General features: G+C 47.9%; 1 protein-coding gene across 1 annotated transcript in view; it reads left to right on the forward strand.

Annotated features, from left to right (window-relative positions):
• The window catches only part of NSD2 (nuclear receptor binding SET domain protein 2), an 86876-nt gene that overhangs the window by 40286 nt on the left and 26708 nt on the right, over window positions 1–19882 (forward strand). The window contains 9 exon segments of the mRNA XM_044295486.1: window positions 1821–1977; window positions 2781–2944; window positions 3081–3518; window positions 11645–11789; window positions 13850–13927; window positions 16162–16262; window positions 18068–18143; window positions 18478–18545; window positions 18547–18600. Coding sequence (XP_044151421.1) covers window positions 1821–1977; window positions 2781–2944; window positions 3081–3518; window positions 11645–11789; window positions 13850–13927; window positions 16162–16262; window positions 18068–18143; window positions 18478–18545; window positions 18547–18600 — 1281 coding nt within the window.

A 19882-nucleotide genomic window follows, 5' to 3' on the forward strand; every position in this document is an offset into this window, starting at 1 on the left:
ACTAACAGCGAGTGCCGGTCCGTTCTTCCTTTTATCCACAGAAGAAAATTCATGAAATCACTCCAGTAGGGAGGTGGTGTGCAAAAAGTAGAATATAATTTCTAGACAAAAGTGTAAGGTTTGAAAGATGTGCAAAATGGATCAAACCACATTAGGGCTGCAGTAAACGATTATTTCAGTAATCGAGTATTGTACAGATTATTTTTTTACTATTAATCGAGTAATCTAATAAGAAAAAATTAATTTAATAGACTGTTTTCCTTTTATAAAAACTCATCAGACCCCCTGCCATCAGTCCCCAACACCCTTCGTTCCCCCAGTGCCATCAGCTCCACTATCCCCCAGTGCCTTCAGCTCTTGAGCGCGCCCAGGGATAATAGTAAGTGCAGTGAGATCCCTGGGCTGTATATGTCATGATACTTAGTTCACAATGTTTGGACCGATGAAAGGTCCTCTTTAAGTAGTGCCACCAGCTTGCCCCCCAGTGCCAGTACTTGCCTTTCCTGTAGGGGCGCTGCTCCACAGCTACTACGTCTTATTCTCAGCGCGCTGCACTGACGTCACACAGCGCCGGGTCATAGGGAACGTGTACGTGCCCTATTTCCTGACGATCTGTCGGAGCTGAAAGCGCAATACGGGCCAGAGGGTGACCACGGAGCGGTAAGTAATAGCAAGCGCTTCACTCCCACTCCACGGTCACATGACCCAAACGAATCTGCATCAAGGTTTTTTTTGTGTCGAATTACTCAATTCAATGAAGTAATCGTATCAGCCCTAAACCACATGCAACATTTGATAAATTTGGCGCAAACTGTGCTAATGCAGAGTTAATTCCCTCTATGTATTACAAACCATTATACAAGTGATCAAATGGCCACTGCCTCAAATCCGCTAATGGGACAAAAAAAAAGTACCCCCATCCCCAAAAAAACTTTGTTAAAAATTTGTGTATATTTTCTTTGGTTTTTTTTTGTGTGTGTGTTTTGGAAAGAAAGCAAAAAATGCCACCATTGTTATTTACATGTTTTCTCCTGTACAGTAACGTTAACTTTTCACTGTGAACAGGGGCATACCAAATAAATATAGAATTTTTACATTTAAGGCTACTTTCACACTTGCGTTCGGAGCGGATTCGTCTGGTATTTGTACAGACGGACCCGCTCCTGTAATGCAAACGATGGTATCCGTTCAGACGGAACCGTCTGCATTATATTTCACTAAAAAAAGTCTAAGTACAATTTGTATTCAGACGGATCCGTCCAGACTTTACATTGGGCAGATCCGTTTGAAAAATGCACCATATTGTGTCACCTTCGAACGGATCCGCCCCCATTGACTTCCATTGTAACTCTGGACGGATCTGTTTGCCTCCGCTCTTTCCTGGGGACCCAGTGGCAATCAGACGATGACCTCCTGTTCTGCAGGGGACCTAATCTGACCTATGGACCATAGTTGTTCTTGTGGCAAGGTCCCACAGTAAATGTAATCGTGTAGGTCAGTAAAGTCCTTGCAAGTGTTAATGCACATATTTAACGCTGACGTCTTGACCAGGCTGTGTGAGTTTTGTGTATTTTATGCCTCTGGTCAGGAGAAAACAGGGAAGTCTCTCCCAGGATGTCCTTGGTTTCTGCTGACCTGGTCCTATATTGGTATAGGCATAAGATAATATGGGCTTGTGAATGAAGACTTTGGACCAACGCTGCTGGAGATGTGGATTTTCTAAAATGTTGTTCCAGTCGCACCGGTCGCCAAGATGTGACCCATGTCTGTACATAACTCAAGCTCTTTCCACTCTTCACTGTATATTTCTCTTCCCGTAGTCTGCTTCAGATCTGGACCCCTCTGACCTCAAGGAAGATAAAGAATCCACAAAATTTTCAGTTGGAGACCTGGTATGGTCCAAAGTGTCTGGCTATCCGTGGTGGCCATGTATGGTGACCTCCGATCCTGTCCTGCACAGCCACACCAAGATAAAAGGTACATGGCGCCCTTGCCTGTAGAGGTGGTTTTCGGCTGATCAGTAAGAGCCCCATGAATCGAAGGAGACTGTTGTTATAGCTGATCTGTGCGGCCTCCTGTCTTCTGGGAGGACCAGACATCTTCATTTTTGGAATCAGTGGTTGGATCCACCAATCGTCAGTTTTTAGCCATCGGACACTTTAACTGACGTTCGGTATTATGTGAGAATACCATTCGTACAATGAATGAGGCTAGTCACTGTGGCAGACCTAGTGGAGCTATACTGTAGGGGTCAAGTCGGGATGAAACGTCCTCTTCAGCCATCTTGTTTTCTCTTACTAGGGCTGTTTAATGCATGTCGTGCCCCCTGGTGTAACGATTAGAATAACATACTGATGATGTTGTTTTAAAAAGCACCCGACAGCAGGATCAACCTAATTAAACTATGCATAATGTCTGGTAGGGTTGACCCTGACGATTTTAAAATTATACATGTCGTTTTCAGTCGGTTGTGGTTTTTCCTTTTATTTATGGAAATGCCCGCTTCAGTGCACCGAGGGAGGGGGCTCAGCACTGGAAAGCAGGGGAATTCAGGTGCACGGAGGAGCTAGGCACTGACTCTCAGTGCACTAAAGCCCTCTTTTGCATAAAGAACAGAGGCCCCTGTGGATGGGGGATAACTTTTATCTACCCCTTTTAAATCTGCAGGATCAAGCCTATCAGGCTATGGGGTTGATCCTGCTGACTGGTGCTCTTTAATGTTATATGAACATCCTGGAATGGCTGTGTGTGAAATTTATATACCTTTTTTGTTTACTTAGGGCAAAAAAAGAGTATCCGACAGTACCACGTGCAGTTTTTTGGCAATGCACCTGAAAGAGCTTGGATATTTGAGAAGAGTTTAGTGCCCTTCAAGGGGGAACACGAGTATGACCACCTGTGCCAGGAGAGCGCAAAACAAGCGCCCAAAGCTGAGAAACTCAAGGTGCGTTCCCTGTCTGCAATGATTTATCACTGTGGCCCCCCCCCCCCCTCATTCTCAGTATCGTGGGGGTCCCAGAGATCGTAAAGTGATGGGATATCCTCAGCACCTGTCGTTCATGCTTTTATTTTTCTTACAGCTTTTAAAACCAATATCCGGTAAACTGAAAACCCAGTGGGACGTAGGTATGGAACAAGCGAAAGAAGCCATATTGATGTCCAGAGAAGAGAAGAAGGATAAATTCACTTTCGTATACATCAAGGACCGTCCTCACCTTAATCCTAAAGTAGCGGGGGAAGCCGGTATCCCTGTGGAGACGTACGATGAGGATGAAGAGGATGAGCCACCTGAGAGCCCCAAGAAAGAAGATGAAGTGCCCAACAAGAGGAGGAGGGTGTCCAGGAATTCGTCTTCTAACTGTCAAGACACTGACCCTGATTGGAAAACCACTACTGCAAGCTCCGAGCCGAAAGGTGGCATGACGTCCCCTCCGCAGAAAAGGAAATCTGGAGGAAGAGGCAGAAAGGGGGATGCGGTGAACCAGTTCCTAGTTTTTTGCCAGAAGCACAAAGATGAGGTTTGTTATCCACATTTTACTTCTGTTGCCACATTGGTTTTATGTTATACATGGTCCCGGTATCCAGCCTGCGTACATCGTAGAAGTGCTAGGTATATAATAATACAGGAGGCTGGCACTGAAACGTGATGTGGCTGGAAAGTCCTCATAATACAGCATACGTTTGTCTGCTGCCCAGTTTACAGTGGTTTTCTGGAGTTCGGTTTTATTGCCTGCCCTCAGGTTAAGCCATCACCAGGGCTGAAAAGCCAGGTCCCCACCGACTGTATCCCGAACCCAGAAAACCTTTTAATGTGCTTTGTGGTCTGAAAATGGAACACAGTGGAGCAGATTTACTAATGGTGTCTTACTTTGGACTGTATAAGAATACGAATCAGTCTTAGGCCTCATGCACACGGCCGTTGTTCTGGTCCGCATCCGAGCCGCATTATTTGTGGCTTGGAATGCGGACCCATTCACTTCAATGGGGCCACAAGAGATGCGGACAGCACTCCATGTGCTGTCCGCATCCGTTGCTCCGTTCTGTGGTCCGCCAAAAAAATATAACCTGTCCGTTTTGTGGACAAGAATAGGCAGTTAGAGCAATGGCTGTCCGTGTTTCGCAAATTGCAGAACGCACACGGACGCCATCCGTGTTTTGCGGACTGCAAAACACAGAACGGTCGTGTGCATGAGGCCTTAATGGGGTTTTCCAAGACTTTTTAACTGATGACCTACCTGCGGTCCGACGCCTGGGACCCCTGCTGAATAGCTTTGAGAAGGCGCTGCTGCCTTCTCTCAGATCACCGAGCACAGCGCCGTACATTGTATAGAGGCTGATCTCGATATTGCACTCAGCCCCATTCACTTCAATGGGGCTGAGCTGCGCCTAGGCCATGTGACGAATGAACGTGATGTCACATATCCTAGGCACAGCTAATCAGTGGGGGTCCTGGGTGTCGGGCCTTTTAATTAAATCTTCCTTTGTCCCAGAAAAAGCCATGCCCCCCCCTTGTCAGCCGAGGTGTAAAATGCTTAGAAAAGAGTGTAAAATGGGTAGTAAACGTGATGCAAAGTGTGCACGCCATGGTGCATTTTCAGTAGTAAATCTGCCCAACAGCATTCTGCTGCTCAAAGTAGGGGAACACGAATCGGGGGAGATATATATTTGCCCATTGTCCCTACGCTGACAGCAAGAACAGGAAGAGCTGAGGACATGTACCTCTCTTTCCAACCCCCCCCCCCCCCCCCCCTTCTTGGGACGCTAATGATGCCCTCTCACCTGTCTATGCTGTGTCCATATCTGCCTGCTCACTGCAGCAAAAAGAGGTGATGTCGCAGGGGGGGGGGGGGGGGGGGCGGCATCTGAGAGTGCAAGGGGGGTGTGCGGATGTTTGAGAGTACAACTTGTAGACGAAAGGTTCTCCTGTAGCCACCAGGAAGGGGAGATAGGGGTTAGCAGGAGGGTGCAAGAGTGGCTGCTCAATTGCACATGAATGAAAGAACTTTTCTCGTGCATGGCATTGGGGGACACAGCACCATGGGTATATGTCCAACTACCACTAGGAGGCACTAGACACAAAAAGTGTTGGCTCCTCCCAGGTGGGCTATACCCTCTCCACAGGCACGAGGCTATTCAGTTTTAGTCTAGTGTCCGTAGGAGGCAGACCTGTCCTGCTTTTTTGCAGGTTCTGCTGTTTATTTTTATTCTTTTTCTTTTTTTCTCTCTTCCGCAGGTCGGTTTTTTTTTCCACCGTTATACCTGCTGCAGGCTGGGGCTCCATCGTGTTCCACTTTAGTTGCCCCCCCCTGCGGGCGCGTACTTCGGTACCATCGCCGGTCACCCAGTCCCCACGGACTGCATCCGCAGTGGCTTGCCGGCATTCCCACGGTTCCCGTGTTGAGTCTGCCGAAGGGGTGACCGTGCTGCGCCCGAAGACATCGGATGGTGAGTATATCGGATGGTGAGTATACTCCCCTGTCCCTGTGTCCCTGCCCCAGGGTTAGGTTCCCTTCTGTGGCCAGGGGGATGGGATCCACCTTAGCTGGGGGTCCTGGGGAGCCTCTTCTTTCCTCCTAGCCAACCCCCCCCCCCCCCCTCCTGGGGGGGTTTATATTCATGGTTTTTCCTCCCTTCTTTTCCCCCTCGGTTGGTCTTTTCTCTCCTCCCTGGCCACACAGTCTCTCCCTGGCTTCCCCGCTACTTTAGTCCCCGGCTTCTGCCGGGACTAGGCCTCATCTTCTATGGCCTGTCCCCGGCTCCCAGGTGCTCCGTTTGCCCTGATCTGCCTATCCCCAGGTGTCGCTTCTCCCCCCCTACCCTACTCACCTATTTTTATGGTCCGGTGGGCCCTCTGTCGGCCGCGGTTCACCCCGCCCCCCTTGCTCCATTCCCGGCCGCCTCATAAATCGAGGCCCCGGCTTTTGGGCCTGCTAGGCCGCAATCTTCCCGGCCCCTCCCCCTTGCTTCCCGGGCTTTTCTGAGCCCCGCCCGGCCCTCGGGAGGAGCTATCTCCTCTCCCTTTCCTGGGCTAACGTGTTTTTTCTGTTGGAGGGGGTGGTTAACCCCTCGATTGCTTCATGTCCCCTGCAGCCCTACTGACCACCTCTTTTTAGGGAACAAGCTGCTGCTGCACCTCTTTGGGGGAACACTGCGTCCGGGTCAGGATAGACAGCCTCTGCTGGCTGCTTTTTGAGCATCTCTTCTCCCAACAGCTCCTCGGTCGCCACGTGTTTTCACGTGCGTTCGCTGTCTACAATGGCTGCCATGTGGTCAGCCTGTCCCTGCTGGTGTGCAGTACCTCTTCCCAGATCCCATTGTTTTCCCTGAACAATCTTTTTGTGTAGGTTCCCCATGAATGGGTCCCTCCGTGTCAATGCCATGGGAACCTTGGCCGACTCTCCCTAGCAGTGTCGCTGGCACGCTACCAACCCATATTGCGGCCACCTCTGCCCTCCAGGGTCCTCCCTGCAGATGGGGCATGCTCAGTTAGGGGTACCTGCACCCGGGTTCGGCGAGGGGTAGCTCACAGTACACCCTCGGGTGGTCTCAACGGGGTCCCACCCCTCCTCGGCATCCTCGGATCCCCCCCAGGACAGGCCTGAGGCTGGTGACGAATCCTTCCTGTCACCCCATCCGTTGCCTCTGGGGACACCTCTGCACCGATTCCCTCGGAACAGAGCATCAGGCGGTCTTCCTCCATATAGAAGCCCTCTGGGAGGTCAAGACTACGTGCACAGAGGAACCTCTCCTACCTAAACAGGGTTGGTATCACCTCTAGTGGATTTTCGGATGGTGCTCCCCTGACCGCACAGGTATTCAACCGCACAGGTAAGGCAGCCGTCCCCGTGTTTAGCATACTGAGTCACCTACCCGGTGTCTGATACGTACGCCTTCTCCTTAACAGGGTGGTTCCTGCACCACTGCCATAGGCTGTCCCTGACAAGCCTTCCTGGTTCCCCTATACCAGGGGTTATCCTCTACACATTTGAGAGTGTTTCCGTGGGGTCCCCATCCTGGTGTTGGTGTTCGCCACTCTACCTCATTACAGGGAGTTCCTGTTCTGGGCAAGCGGTTAGCTCGGCTATCGCCTCCTGTAGGTTGGTGAGTTCAGAGCAATTGTACAGCCGCCTTGCCCCTTTGCTTAGGTAGTGTACCTACAGAAGCCATTACTCCTGGCTGGCTCTATGGTGTTCCATACAGCACTATTTCTCCCTTCCGGGTGAGATATACAGGCCGCTTCAATTGCCGTTGCAATTGCACCTGTCTGTTCCCAGCCACTTTGCTCCTGTCATAGGTGGAGTACCTACACCATCTCCTGATGCTGTAGCCGATTCCCCTGGCTGGCGCTATGGTGTTCCATGCGACACTATTTCTCCCTTCCTGGCGAGAGATACAGGCTGCCTTTAATTGCCGCTGCAATTGCGCCTGTCTGTTCCCAGCCAATTTGCTCCCTTCACAGGTAGAGTACCTACGCCATCTCCGGTGCTGTAGCCGATACCCCTGGCGGGCTCTGTTGTGTTCCATGCGGCAACATTTCTCCCTACGGGCGGAATGTAGAGGCCACTTTCAATTGCCTTAGAATTGCCCCTGTCCGGTTCAGTTACCTGTCTGTTCCCTGCCGCCTTGATCCCTTAACAGGTGGAGTACCTGAGCCATCTCCGGATGCGGTAGCCGTTCCTCCTGTCCGGCTTTATGGTGTTCCATGTGGCATTTTCTTTCCTTACAGGACGAGATATTGAGGCCTCCTCCAATTGCCGTGGCCATTGCACCTACCTCATCATAGTGTGCACCAAACGGCCATCTTACTCCCTTCATGGGTAGAGTCCCTGAACCGTCTCCGATGCTGCAGCCGTTCAACCTGTCTGGCTTCTAGGGTGTACTATGCGGCCCTGTTTCTGTTGCCATTGCACCTACCTGATTGTGGTGTGCACCTGTCTTGTTCTTTGTGGTACCGTGCGGCCCTACTGGGTTCCATTCTTAACGCGGTTGCTGTTGCACCTCTCTGGGTCTAGGGTGCACCATGCGGCCACATTGCTTCGATCTTAAATGTAGTTCCTCTAACACAGCCATATTTCTACTTTACAGGTTGTGTACCTGTACCCTCCGAATGCTGTCTCATTCCCAGATGCTGTGGCTATGTTTCCACTCTCCTTAGTTGGCAACATGCAGCCACTTTACCCATATTTTAGGCGTGTGTTTGTAGTACCCCAAGCGCTGGGCCCTGTGGTGCGGTCTGTAGCTCAGACAGTTTCTGTATTACTGGGTGTTTTCTGCCCACGAGTTCTAATCTGTGCTGCGGTTGTTGGTTCCATCCATTTGGTTCTTCCATACATCTGCCACTCCTTTACTGTCGCGCTCATTGGTCTCCTTGTACCTCTCAAGGCACTGTCTGCACCAGGCCCCCTTCGTTCAGCATGTGCATGGTTACCATGTCTGGCAGGTGTGGGCCAGCCCAACCCCCACCTTGTCGGTCTACTGCTACTTCTGGTAGCTCCAGTATATGACCGATCTGTCTGATCCGGCGGGTGGTCCTCATTCAACCACGCTCCCTACTCCGTGGCCAGGTGGTTGTTGGCCTTTGTGCTGTAGTTGCTCTTGCCTTCTCTTTACGGTACTACGGTATGCTGTGCTCCGCGTTACCCCATGTTATAGGGGAGTACTCGCGTTGTTTCCTAATTGCTGAGCGGCCCATTCCTGGTGAAGTACAAGGATCTCCACTGGATCTTCTACCTTGTTTGGACACGTAGCTGGTGGCATCGGCCGCGGTTGCGGTTTTCTGTCATCGCTGGATGTCCGCCACACGGAATCCTTCTGGGTCCACGGCTTTTATCATTGCTGGACGTCCTCCCTGACTGGTCAAGGACAGGACCTCTGAGCGCCACACACACCTGTCTGAATTTTCAGCTGATTGCTCTGGTATCGGACAGGGCCCCGTAGTTCCTTCTGGGTCCAGGTGTTTTCGGTATTCCCTTGTATTTTCTGCTTAGTTGTGCTACATGGCGAAGGGGCAGTCCTCTTGGACCTTGCCGTCGTCTGCACCTGTCTGGTACTTTCTCCCCCCTGGAAGTTTTCTGTATGCCGGTCGCAGCTGGTTTCTACATTTCTATGTAGGCTACCCCGGTTTTTTCATGGCGACTTCTGCATTCCTTATGCATATGGATGTCTGTCGTTTTGTGGTACATCCCGAGCTGCTGTTCTTGCCCTCTCTGGGACAATGTTTAAGGTTTGCTGGTCAATATTCTTGGTACGGCTAGTTGTCCATGGCCAATGCCCCTTCCCCTATGGTGGTTTCTTTTCGCCTTTCCTGGATATTCTGGCTTGCGTTGTCTTCTGGTGGTTCAGCTCCTGGTTCCTTGTGAGCCCATACTGGGTACTCCTTTCGGGAGTCCCTGTTCATTTGAGGTCCTCTTTGGATTTGTGTCTCTTTTTTTCCATCCTCCCACGTCAAGTACCTGGTATTGAGTGGTTTAGTGCTGCGGTTTGCAGTTCCACCGTATGGTCTCCTTCGGGAGGGACCTCCTCCTGTTGTAGGACCTTTCCTCTTTAGGTTTTTTGGAGTGCTCTCCTTCTACTCCCATGTCTCTCAGTCCAGTGTGTCCTGCCGAGGTTGCCTGGCCTGTATCTGGCTTCTTTTTTCCATGATACTTCACATGCCCAGAGTTTCCTCTGGTCTTACGCTTCACGGTGATATCTTGTTTCGGAGGCTTGTGCCTCGTCTCCTGTTTTTGGGGACGCAGGAGCTATCGTTCTTTTCCTGGTTTTTTACCTACAACCCCCTCCTTCTCCAGGGTTGGCGGTTTCCTCTAGCAGCCTTGGGTTCACCTTTACATGGGGCGCTTAGCTTCTTTCCTGGCCTTGCGGTGAGGGGAGTCCCCTCCCTTCACATGTGAGCCTTGCTATGGCTTCCCCCACTCGTTTGGTTTTCAGTGCTTCCCTGTTTCTTTTCTCCCCTGGCCTTTCAGGGGATGGCCACAGGTTTTTTGGGTCTGAGACAATGTAGAGCGTTGGGTAGTTTCACCACGCGGTGCTGTCCTAATTTTTTCTCCAGCCCTTGGCTGCGCTCTGTTTCCTTTTGCCACCTTCTTGCATTTGGGATTTTCTTCCAGTCATTTGTCCTGGGGTGCTGGCAGTCTTCCCTGCTTCTTCTGAGGTTTCTTCCTTGTTATGGAACCTCTTGCCCATCTCGTGTTTTTTCCCGTTGGGTCACATGGTTCTCCTGCACCTGTATGCCCAACCGGTGGCGCGTCTCTTCTTTTCCCTCCCTCAGGGACTGCTTTGGGACGTCCCATGGTGCTGTGTCCCCCAATGCCATGCACGAGAAAATTGGATTTTTTGTACTCACCGTAAAATCCTTTTCTCGTAGTAGGCATTGGGGGACACAGATCCCACCCTATGTTTTTTCTTCCGCTTCTCCGGGCTGGTCTCTTGATCTTTCCCGGTACGGGAGTTGTTGGTTCCTTGCTTTTCTTCTCTCTCCTACTGCTTTTGGTACAAACTGAATAGCCTCGTGCCTGTGGAGAGGGTATAGCCCACCTGGGAGGAGCCAACACTTTTTGTGTCTAGTGCCTCCTAGTGGTAGTTGGACATATACCCATGGTGCTGTGTCCCCCAATGCCTACTACGAGAAAAGGATTTTACGGTGAGTACAAAAAATCCAATTTTTCTCCAGATATCACTACATTCAGCTGAGCTAGCCCTTTAAAGGGACACTGACAGGCCCAAAAAGCATATTTAGGTATATATATGACAATACAGGTCATATAAAGTGTATTAGAATCATCTAAGTATCCCCCCTGTCCACCTTATAAATACAGTAAAAATAAGTTTTATAACCTGCTTTCCTGGCGTTCAATCTGCCCAAGGGGCGGTGTTTCATCTCAACTTGCGCCCAGCCAGCCTCGCCACAACTGCCGTTTGAAGCGCCGCCCAGCTAATCAATATTCACTTCGCTGGGCGGCTACTCTGAAGCGCTGCTGTGCCCGGCGCATGCACATTAAGCAGAGGCTGCATCGGCCTCTGGGAATCAGACTGTGCGCAGGCGCTATGCGATCCCGGCCAGTGAGGGTGCCGGGCGCATGCGCTGAAGATGGCCGGGGAATATTGATGAGCTGGGCGGCGCTTCAAACGGCAGTTGTGGCGAGGCTGGCTGGGCGCAAGTTGAGATGAAACACCGCCCCTTGGGCAGATTGAACACGATGAAAGCAGGTTATAAAACTTCTTTTTACTGTATTTATAAGGTGGACAGGGGGGATACTTAGATGATTCTAATACACTTTATATGACCTGTATTGTCATATATATACCTAAATATGCTTTTTGGGCCGGTCAGTGTCCCTTTAAGGCGCTGTTAGTTTAGCACTAAATTTCATGGTGACGTGAACGCTCATGACATTTACTTACGTAGTACGGCGCCACCTGGTGTTCAAAGTGTATAGTAATGTGCATGTCTACTGAGCTGTGTGCTGCTGGTCACGGCGAGGTCTCTGCATAGTGATCCTCTGTTCTCTGGGGGGCAGCCAGGCTAATGAAAATGGCTCTCCTTCCTGCACAAAGCCCCCATCACATGCATATACCCCGGTGCCTGTATAATATACTGAAGCTTTGCTACCAGTTTGAGATATTTCACCCTCTTCTCCTCCTGTAGGTAATAAGTGAACATCCCGACGCTTCCAGCGAAGAGATCGAAGAGTTACTCGAGTCGCAATGGAACATGCTCAGCGACAAACAAAAAGCCCGCTATAATACAAAGTTTGCCATAATCACCTCGCCCAAATCTGAAGAAGACTCTGGTAAACCTGATACTGCACTGTACTCTAAGGCATTTAAATAGCTTTCATGCTGCTTTTAGATGGGAGCCAACCTTTCTACTAATCCCTTTTCCTATATATCTAGCCCATTGTTTTGTATGTTCCACGTAGGTGCAGTCACATACCCCTCCTCTTTTATTGGTTTACGTATAACGCACATGTAGAGTCTATTTTATAGCAATGGAAAGAAAAAAGCCGATGTATATTGGAAGCGTCTCCCCGCTTAGCAGCTTATCTGACGCAGAGTCTTGTCGTTAAATTCCTCATACAGTCGTTCACTTTTATTCTCAGTATGGGTTTTATTCACACATTGCGGCCATGCTTTTTTTCTTTTTCCTGTAATTTTCCAAAACGGTGACATGACCGCAACCTGTTAGTAGACCCGAATACGTTCAGAGTGGATGCAATAATAGTGTCAGTGTAATACGTGCACCCAGTATCTGCAGCCCTGCCCCCATCGTTTATAATGCTGTCCACTGCAAGTGCTGCTTAGTTAAAGATACACAAGCTCTTTATTTAAAGGTAAAGTGCAATCAATGCCTGAATACAATTTTTTAAAGGGGTGTTTTAAGGTTTTAATAGAAATGTATAATTTGTCTGTGGGTGAGGAAAAAAAAAAAAAGAAACTGTCTACTCTCCAGACACATCTGTTTTAGTAAATGCTTACATTCTATATAAAACTACAAAGTTGGATTTTTTTTTAATTACAGTTCTGCATTGCGCTTTGCCTCTGTTATTCCACTTGGAAGTGTTTGAATAAGGTTAGAATTGGATGCTGCTGTTCCCCGCGTGCCCACTGTCTCCAGGAGGGGTAACTGAGGCAGTGATGGCTAACCTCTGGCACTCCAGCTGTGGTGAAACTACGACTCCCAGCATGCTCCATTCATTTCTATGGAGTTCAGAGAACAGCCAAGCAAGTTGTGCATCTTGGGAGTCGTAGTGTTACCACAGCTGGAGTGCCGGAGGTTAGCCATCACAGAACTATGGAATGGTACAATATAGGACAGAAAAGTCCAGGTCCCATTAGTCACCAAAGTAACTTGGAAAATCTGAGACGTCTTGGCAGAGTCTTCAGTTGTGGCACTTGGACCCCCTAGAAACCTTTTAAAAGGGGTTGTCTGCTTTAGAAAATAACCTCCTCTATGAGCTTGAGCAGAGACTGGCTTCAAAGATTGTCTCTGGAGGACCCATCGATGTAATTGAGATATGTGTAATACCTAATTTTCCCCTGTGGTGGCGCTGTAGTGAAATTGAACACTTGCTGCTAGAATAAAGGGGTGTTCTCCTTTCACACATTCATAGCACCTCTTCCTGATTTTTAGGGGCCTCCCAGTAATTTTTCATTAAGGCAGTTATTCAAAACCACTTTAATTTAATTATATATATATATATATATTTTTTTTTCATCCAAAGACAAATTTATGTTTCTAATAAAATGGCAGAAAAACCCTAAAACTTGCAACTACGATATAATAATGAAATAGAGGCTGCTGAACACGAATCTCTGATGTAAATGAATACTCGTGGGGGTTTACCTACTAGAAGACCCCTGTGTGTGCCATAAAAGCCTGATCCGAGGGCAGTCCGCCACTCCTGGTAGGGAGGCGACTCCTAGAGTAATGCAGAGGGTATCGCACGTGTGCGGCCACCTCCTGCCGATCAGTCCTTTTGTGGAGTAGTCAGTCGATAAATGCTAACTGGAAAACCCCTTTAAGTATGTTTAGCTATAGCTTCCTATGTCAGGGCTTGTGTACCACAGTCAGAAGTCAAGCAGCAAATCTGTGCCCCATATATATTACAATATGACATGCGACTATATATAAGGAATTGGTTCTCCTTGAGGAGATCCAACTAGTTTAGGCAGTGCTCCCAGAAGGAAGCAGCCTTTTTAATGCCACCCATAGATAGCTGTCCTGTAGATCAGTGTCCGCCTTAAAACATGACTAGGCCAAACCGGAGATGCCCCTACTCCAGCTTTGCTGATTGGATGCCGATTAGATGGGGAACAATCAAAAAAACAAAACCCTTCTGTATCATTCAAGGTACAACACCGAAGACCGCGGGGGAAGTCAAGCGCCACGCATTTCAGGAGCAACCAAGGAGGAGATCAAGATCAAGAAGTAATTGAAATTCATGTTGTCCGCTCATTTCTGATAATTGCTCCAGGATAACTTCATGAAATGATTGTGTAGAGATGGGATTTTCCTTTTAAAAAAAAAAAAAAAGAAAAGAAAAAAAACACAACTGCATGTAATATTTTTTGTTCCTCGTCCTGCAGCATTTATACCTCCTATATATCGCTCCCTTGTCTCCTGTCCAGCTAGATATTAAGCAGCGTCCTGTGCCGAGGAGCTTGTCCTCTCCAAGGTGCAGGCGTCCGACATACTCCTTGCTGTCATATGGCTTCCTTAAGAAGAGACTGCTTGTAAATATCTTTTTATTGTGGTCCCACCCACCCCCCTCCTCATTGTGCAGTCTGACATTGTATGGGCACAGTGGTCCTGCTAATACGTAATGGTAAAACCTCTTCATCCTAATAAACGAGCCATCTCATCCGTTCTCTACATGGAGTAAACTATAGTGGTGTTGCAACTTACTAGCTGTGTCCGAGATACAAAGCTCCTTCTCCTTTCTTGTGTGCGGGGCGCCCCCTCCTGGTGTATTATTGAAGTCGCATGTTACCGAATCCATGCTAACACAGTGATGACGGAAGGAAAACTGTGATTATTTATATGCTGTGCCTCCTTGTGCTTTTGATTTCTTAAAGGTAAATTGGGTGACCTTAGCCAGCAATAAATAAAACAATTGACCTTTTACTTGGCGTTTGGTTAAGTCCTGTCTTTGTGCACACTACACCTACATACGCGTAAGTGTTAAAAAATAAATAAATCCTAGCAATAAGGAGGAAAAACCACAGCATTAGGCTACTTTCACGCTAGCGGCACACACCTCCGGCAGGCTGTTCCATCGGGTGAAACAGCCTGTCTGATCCGTCCTGCCGCTAGTGACCGCGTGGCCCCGGACTGCCGCTTTGTCCCCATTGACTATAATAGGGGGCGAAGGCATGGCGAGAGGCTGCCGGAATAAATGTCGGACATGTCGTAGTTTTATTCCGGCAGCCTCTCGCCGTGCGCTGCCGGAACTCCGCCCCAGCCTCCATTATAGTCAATGGGGATGGAGCGGCAGTCCAGGGCACACGGTCACTAGCGGCAGGACTGGATCCGACAGGCTGTTCACCTGCCGGATGTCCGTGCCGCTAGTGTGAAAGTAGCCTTAGATGAATTCCAGAAAACACTCCTCACAACAGCAAAGTCTATGGTGAATAGGCCTTAGACCTCACACACATTTTACAGATGGCACCTATGGGGACAGTGCTGTACCTCCACAGCCTCTGATTTCATACACAGATACATGGTGGCATGCTGCTTCATTACAAAGCTTTGCATTTTAGAGATAACCCTGTAATGTGACATTGGCATTAAATGGCCATAGGGACTCTCCAAAGAAAGGACGGTGCTTTTTGGAAATTCAACAACTGGTGTGGTTTTTACTCTGTCAGTGTGTTAAAAGGGAGCAGTTTGCCACCACTTATTGGTAGAATATGCCATTTTAATATATGATCCAATGGCATGGACTTGTGTGGCCTTGTGCCCCTTCAGCTCCTGCCCGTGGGCTTTGGAGACAGGTTGGCCAATTTATCGTCCATCGGCTGCACTGATTTCTCCCTGGTAAAAAAAGAAGGGCCACCAACCCTAGTTGAAGGGTCACACTGCTGGCAATAAGTGGGGTCCCAAGAATTGCATCCTGCTATTGGATCATACATTTTATAGCATATTTGATCAGTCTGGAAAGCCACTTGATCACACATGCAATTTTATTGAGCAGAAACCAGAAATAGGTTAAAGGGCTTTTAAACCTTTGGCGAAAGCATGATCATGCAGCGGGGCTTCTGTTGTCGGGGTTCATCTGCTTTGTTCTCCAGCCTGCGGAGTATGGATCCCATATACGTTCTGTTGATCTGTACTCCGCATGCTGGAAACGCTGCACAGAGCCATTGAAACCCGACAGTGCAGGGCTCTCATGTTTGTGCTTTCTTACCCTCTGAACCCATTACCTAGTGTGGCTCCTAAAACTACATGTGTGATTCCAGCTTTCGCCTGACCTGACCGATGGGACTGCTTTACCGCGATGGGACAGCGTGCTGCGGTCTCTTTTTATCACTATGTTCAAATATGGCCTACTGCATTAGACTTGGCATAGAGATGTGACCATATGTTATATAAGGGCTTAGAGGGGTGAGCCTATCATATACCTGGGTTTTTTTTCATACACGTTTCACAACCTCCCCCTAAAGGTAGATTGCATGGAAATGCGCGAAACCACATAGAGGCGGACGACAAAGCACCTGATGAGGAAGCTGCTTCTAGGAGGAGGCTCAGGACCCCAAATCAGAAGGTAACGTCGTCTTTCCATGTCTCGTACTTTTATACTAACCAAGTAGCAGAGGCCTAGATCTAACCCTGCAGTCAGGTCATCTATAAAGAATGAGTACGAAGCCCGGACGTTATATAAGTGTGAACGTGACTGTCTTGCACAATCTGCGGTCAAGAGGAACGACTTTTCAGTTGCTTTGGTATACAGGGGCGTTCTGGGAAACTGACAGTCATTGCGCTCCTTTTCAAAACCTAAGACGACCTTTGATATTTGCTTAATGCAAACAGTGTATTAGTGCAAGCCCTGTCCCGATGAAAGACGCCTCCGTGCAGGCTGACGGACGGCAACTCACACAAGTCATCGAGATTCATAGATGCAGCAGGCCAAACAAGCCCGACACTTTGCAGGACAACACGACCTACTGCACCTGTTCACACGCAAATGTTAAAATGACCTGGTCGACTTGACACCTATAACTGCTATTTCCAGCCACTACTGCCAGTATGGCTGCAAACCATTAGCTACAGATGTGTCTCCACAGCTTAAAGAGAACCTGGCAACAAATATATATTTTTTTAGTCTATCCCACCATATGCATCTAAAAACAAATGCGCCTACTTTGAAAATAGTCTTAACTTCCTGTGTATACAGCTACAATGCCTCTCTATGTGATAACAAGTAGTCTGACCTTGAAGTCATGCGGTACTTCCACTTGGTAGCAAAGGAGAACGCAGGGTGACATGGATAGTTTGGAGGCTGTAGCAATGGAGCCATGTTTTAATTGCATTGGAGCTGTATACCCAAGAAGGTAAAATTAATTTTTAATTTGCATAGTTGCAGATGTGGATATCCCCTTTTAATAAGAATTGCCCCCCCCCAGCTATATTTATGAATGAGCATCCTCATATTAAATACAGTTATGCTGGGCAGTGTCAGTAGAAGCGCCCACACATGCAGTCCAGCTTCTTCTCCAGGTGGTGCAGCCAGGAAGGTAGTGGAGGTATCCATTGAAAGCCTTCAGCGGATGTTGTAGGAGGGGACAAGGGCATAGATAAAGTGTCAGTCCTTCACCCTCAGTATTAAAACCGAAGGCTCTGTCACACTGGACACAGCTGAGGATCCTAGGGGGTCCATAATAAGCAGAGTTTTGAAATCTGGTACAAAGAGAAGTGGACAGTCGCCCATAGTAACTAATAATACTGTTACCATGCGTATAAAGGAGACCCCTTAAAGGAATTAATTGTGCCCCGCCCCCCCTTATCCATGGGCTTGAACTGGAATTGCAGCTCGTCTCCATTCACATCAGTGGGAATGAGGCTGTAATACCATAACCGTGAGAACTGTATGTAGGCAGCAGTATAGTAATGCTCTTTTTCCATTTAATGACCTGATCATTCTTCTCCCAGAGGTCTGATGTAGCTTTCTTTTGTCTGTACATCATGCTGCAGACGTCGAGCGTCCATATCACTTCCTGTGTTTACATGGCATGCGTAGCTTTTGGTTGAAGCCTGCCCTTCTGCAGTCATTCCACTAGATGGCAGCCAAGGACAAGTATTCAATATAATGGACAACTATATGGATATGTATCCCCCCCCACCCCCCTCATCTTCCTGTAATTTGCATCTAATAAACCTCCAGCGTGTACTCATTTTCATGCAGATTTTGATTATACGGTATTGCGTATTGCGGTGGAATAGCCTTTCCTATAAGATGTTCATGAAGCAGCGTGAATGCACCTTTTTTTTTTTCAACCTTTTGTTCTTGACTTTTCTTTTCCTTTTTTTTTAATTTTTGTAATTTTTAATATTTTTTTTTCTCACCCATAGCACGTGGAAGCCAGTAATGAAAAGTCCTCCAGGCACTTAAGAGGCAGAGAAAGCGCCCCCGTTAAGTCCCAGACAGGTAACACAAACCTAGAATGAATATAAATTAGAATCCTATATGTTTACACCATTACACAGTTAAAGGGGTTGTTTCATCACAGATAATCCCTTTAATTTGCTTGACACAGAATAGCTGTCTTTTGCCGCAGGAGAATGCCGTCAGCGGCTTATTTCTCCTGCAGAGTCCCCTACAGGGGGGGATGTAGTATTACATGCAGCCCTTTTGTAAATGACCTTTTACTTGTAGCACATTATAAAATAGCTATTCAAGTGTTACTTAATCGTAACCCGAGCATTGCTAGTGTCTGCCTAGTCTCAGGAGAGAGCAGTAAGTGAAGACCTTGTTTTTACAGCAGTGCACCACCTCTCCGATGCCTGTAAGCCACTGAAGAAGAGGAGCCGCAATTCTGACTTGGCCTCGGTCACAGTTGGGTGCGAGCAAGAGTTCATCTCCTGTGTCGATGATCGAGAACGAGGTACAGGCCCTCCTGTGAATTGTATGAAGACTACTGTGTAATATCGATTTTAGGCTGGGGCTATATGGCAGTAACTGGTGGCAACCTCAGTGTTTCCATTTGGCAACCATTGCATCAGGGAAAGATGGAAGCTGCCTGCCGTTTATTGTAATCCCTCTGCTTAGAGGTTTATGAGTTGTAAGAAAGCTCACCCAGTGCCCCCAAATGTGATCAGATAATAACATATACTCCACACACAGTCCTGCGCCATTTCCAGTGCTGCAGCTCCAGTCCTCGCCGCCGGTTTCTGCTTCTGATGACCAGGCCTCAGCGCCCTCGTACTGTATGCCGTATCCATTTTTTCAAAATGCTATTTCGTTTCAAGTAAATCTGATAATCCCGTTCATTTTGGAAATAAATTGTGGTAATGTTGCGGGGCCTGGTTTATTCCAATAAGCTGTAATTATGTTCCTAGCTCGCCCGTAGTATTTTCTGAATGCCCAAGACACTAGAGCTATCAAGCTGTGAATCTTAACCATTTCTTTGGATCAGCTGGAATGTCAACTGCCTAGACCTTTTTTGATAACTTCCAGAAGACAATCACAGAAGAATCTGCTCCGTATGAAGTACAGCATAGATTGTTTTTACTGGCTCATTCTGACATACGTTTTGTCCATATGAGCATATAAGGATGACCTCTTGAAGACTTGGTTTCTTTGCTTTTAATTTTTGGCTTTAACACTGTTTTATATGCATGTTCCTTTTTTTTTGTATTCCTATGCATACTTTGTAATTCCTTGCAATAACACCAATAAATACTTTTAAAACCTAAAAACAATCTGAGGCTCATGTTAAGACGTTTTTGACATGGACTTTAAGGGTACATGCACACGTTCAGGATTCATGGGCGGAGAATCCGCAGGTGTTCGCAGGCAAATCCGTGCGGTCAATCTGCATCAATCGATGCGGATTTTACTAAGTGAATGGAGAAAATCCGGGCAGGAACAATAAAATAAATTGACATGCTGTGGATTTTAAAATCCGCACCGCAGGTCAAAATCCACATGGAAAAAAATCTGCATCGTGTGCATTGAGAATTTTCTAATTCTCATAGAATGCAGTGTACATGACCTACGGTGCGGATTTTCAACACGCAAATCCATGCAGAAAATCCGCACGCAGTCCTGATCGGGTGCATTTAGCCTAATACGGAAGATGTCCTTGTCAAAGATCTGCCATGCGAACCTGCTTTAACGGGGTTGACCCAATACAACAACTCAGACTATGTGAACCTTTGGGGACA

The sequence above is a fragment of the Bufo gargarizans genome, chromosome 1 (genome assembly GCF_014858855.1).
Source record: "Bufo gargarizans isolate SCDJY-AF-19 chromosome 1, ASM1485885v1, whole genome shotgun sequence".
Lineage (NCBI taxonomy): Eukaryota > Metazoa > Chordata > Amphibia > Anura > Bufonidae > Bufo > Bufo gargarizans.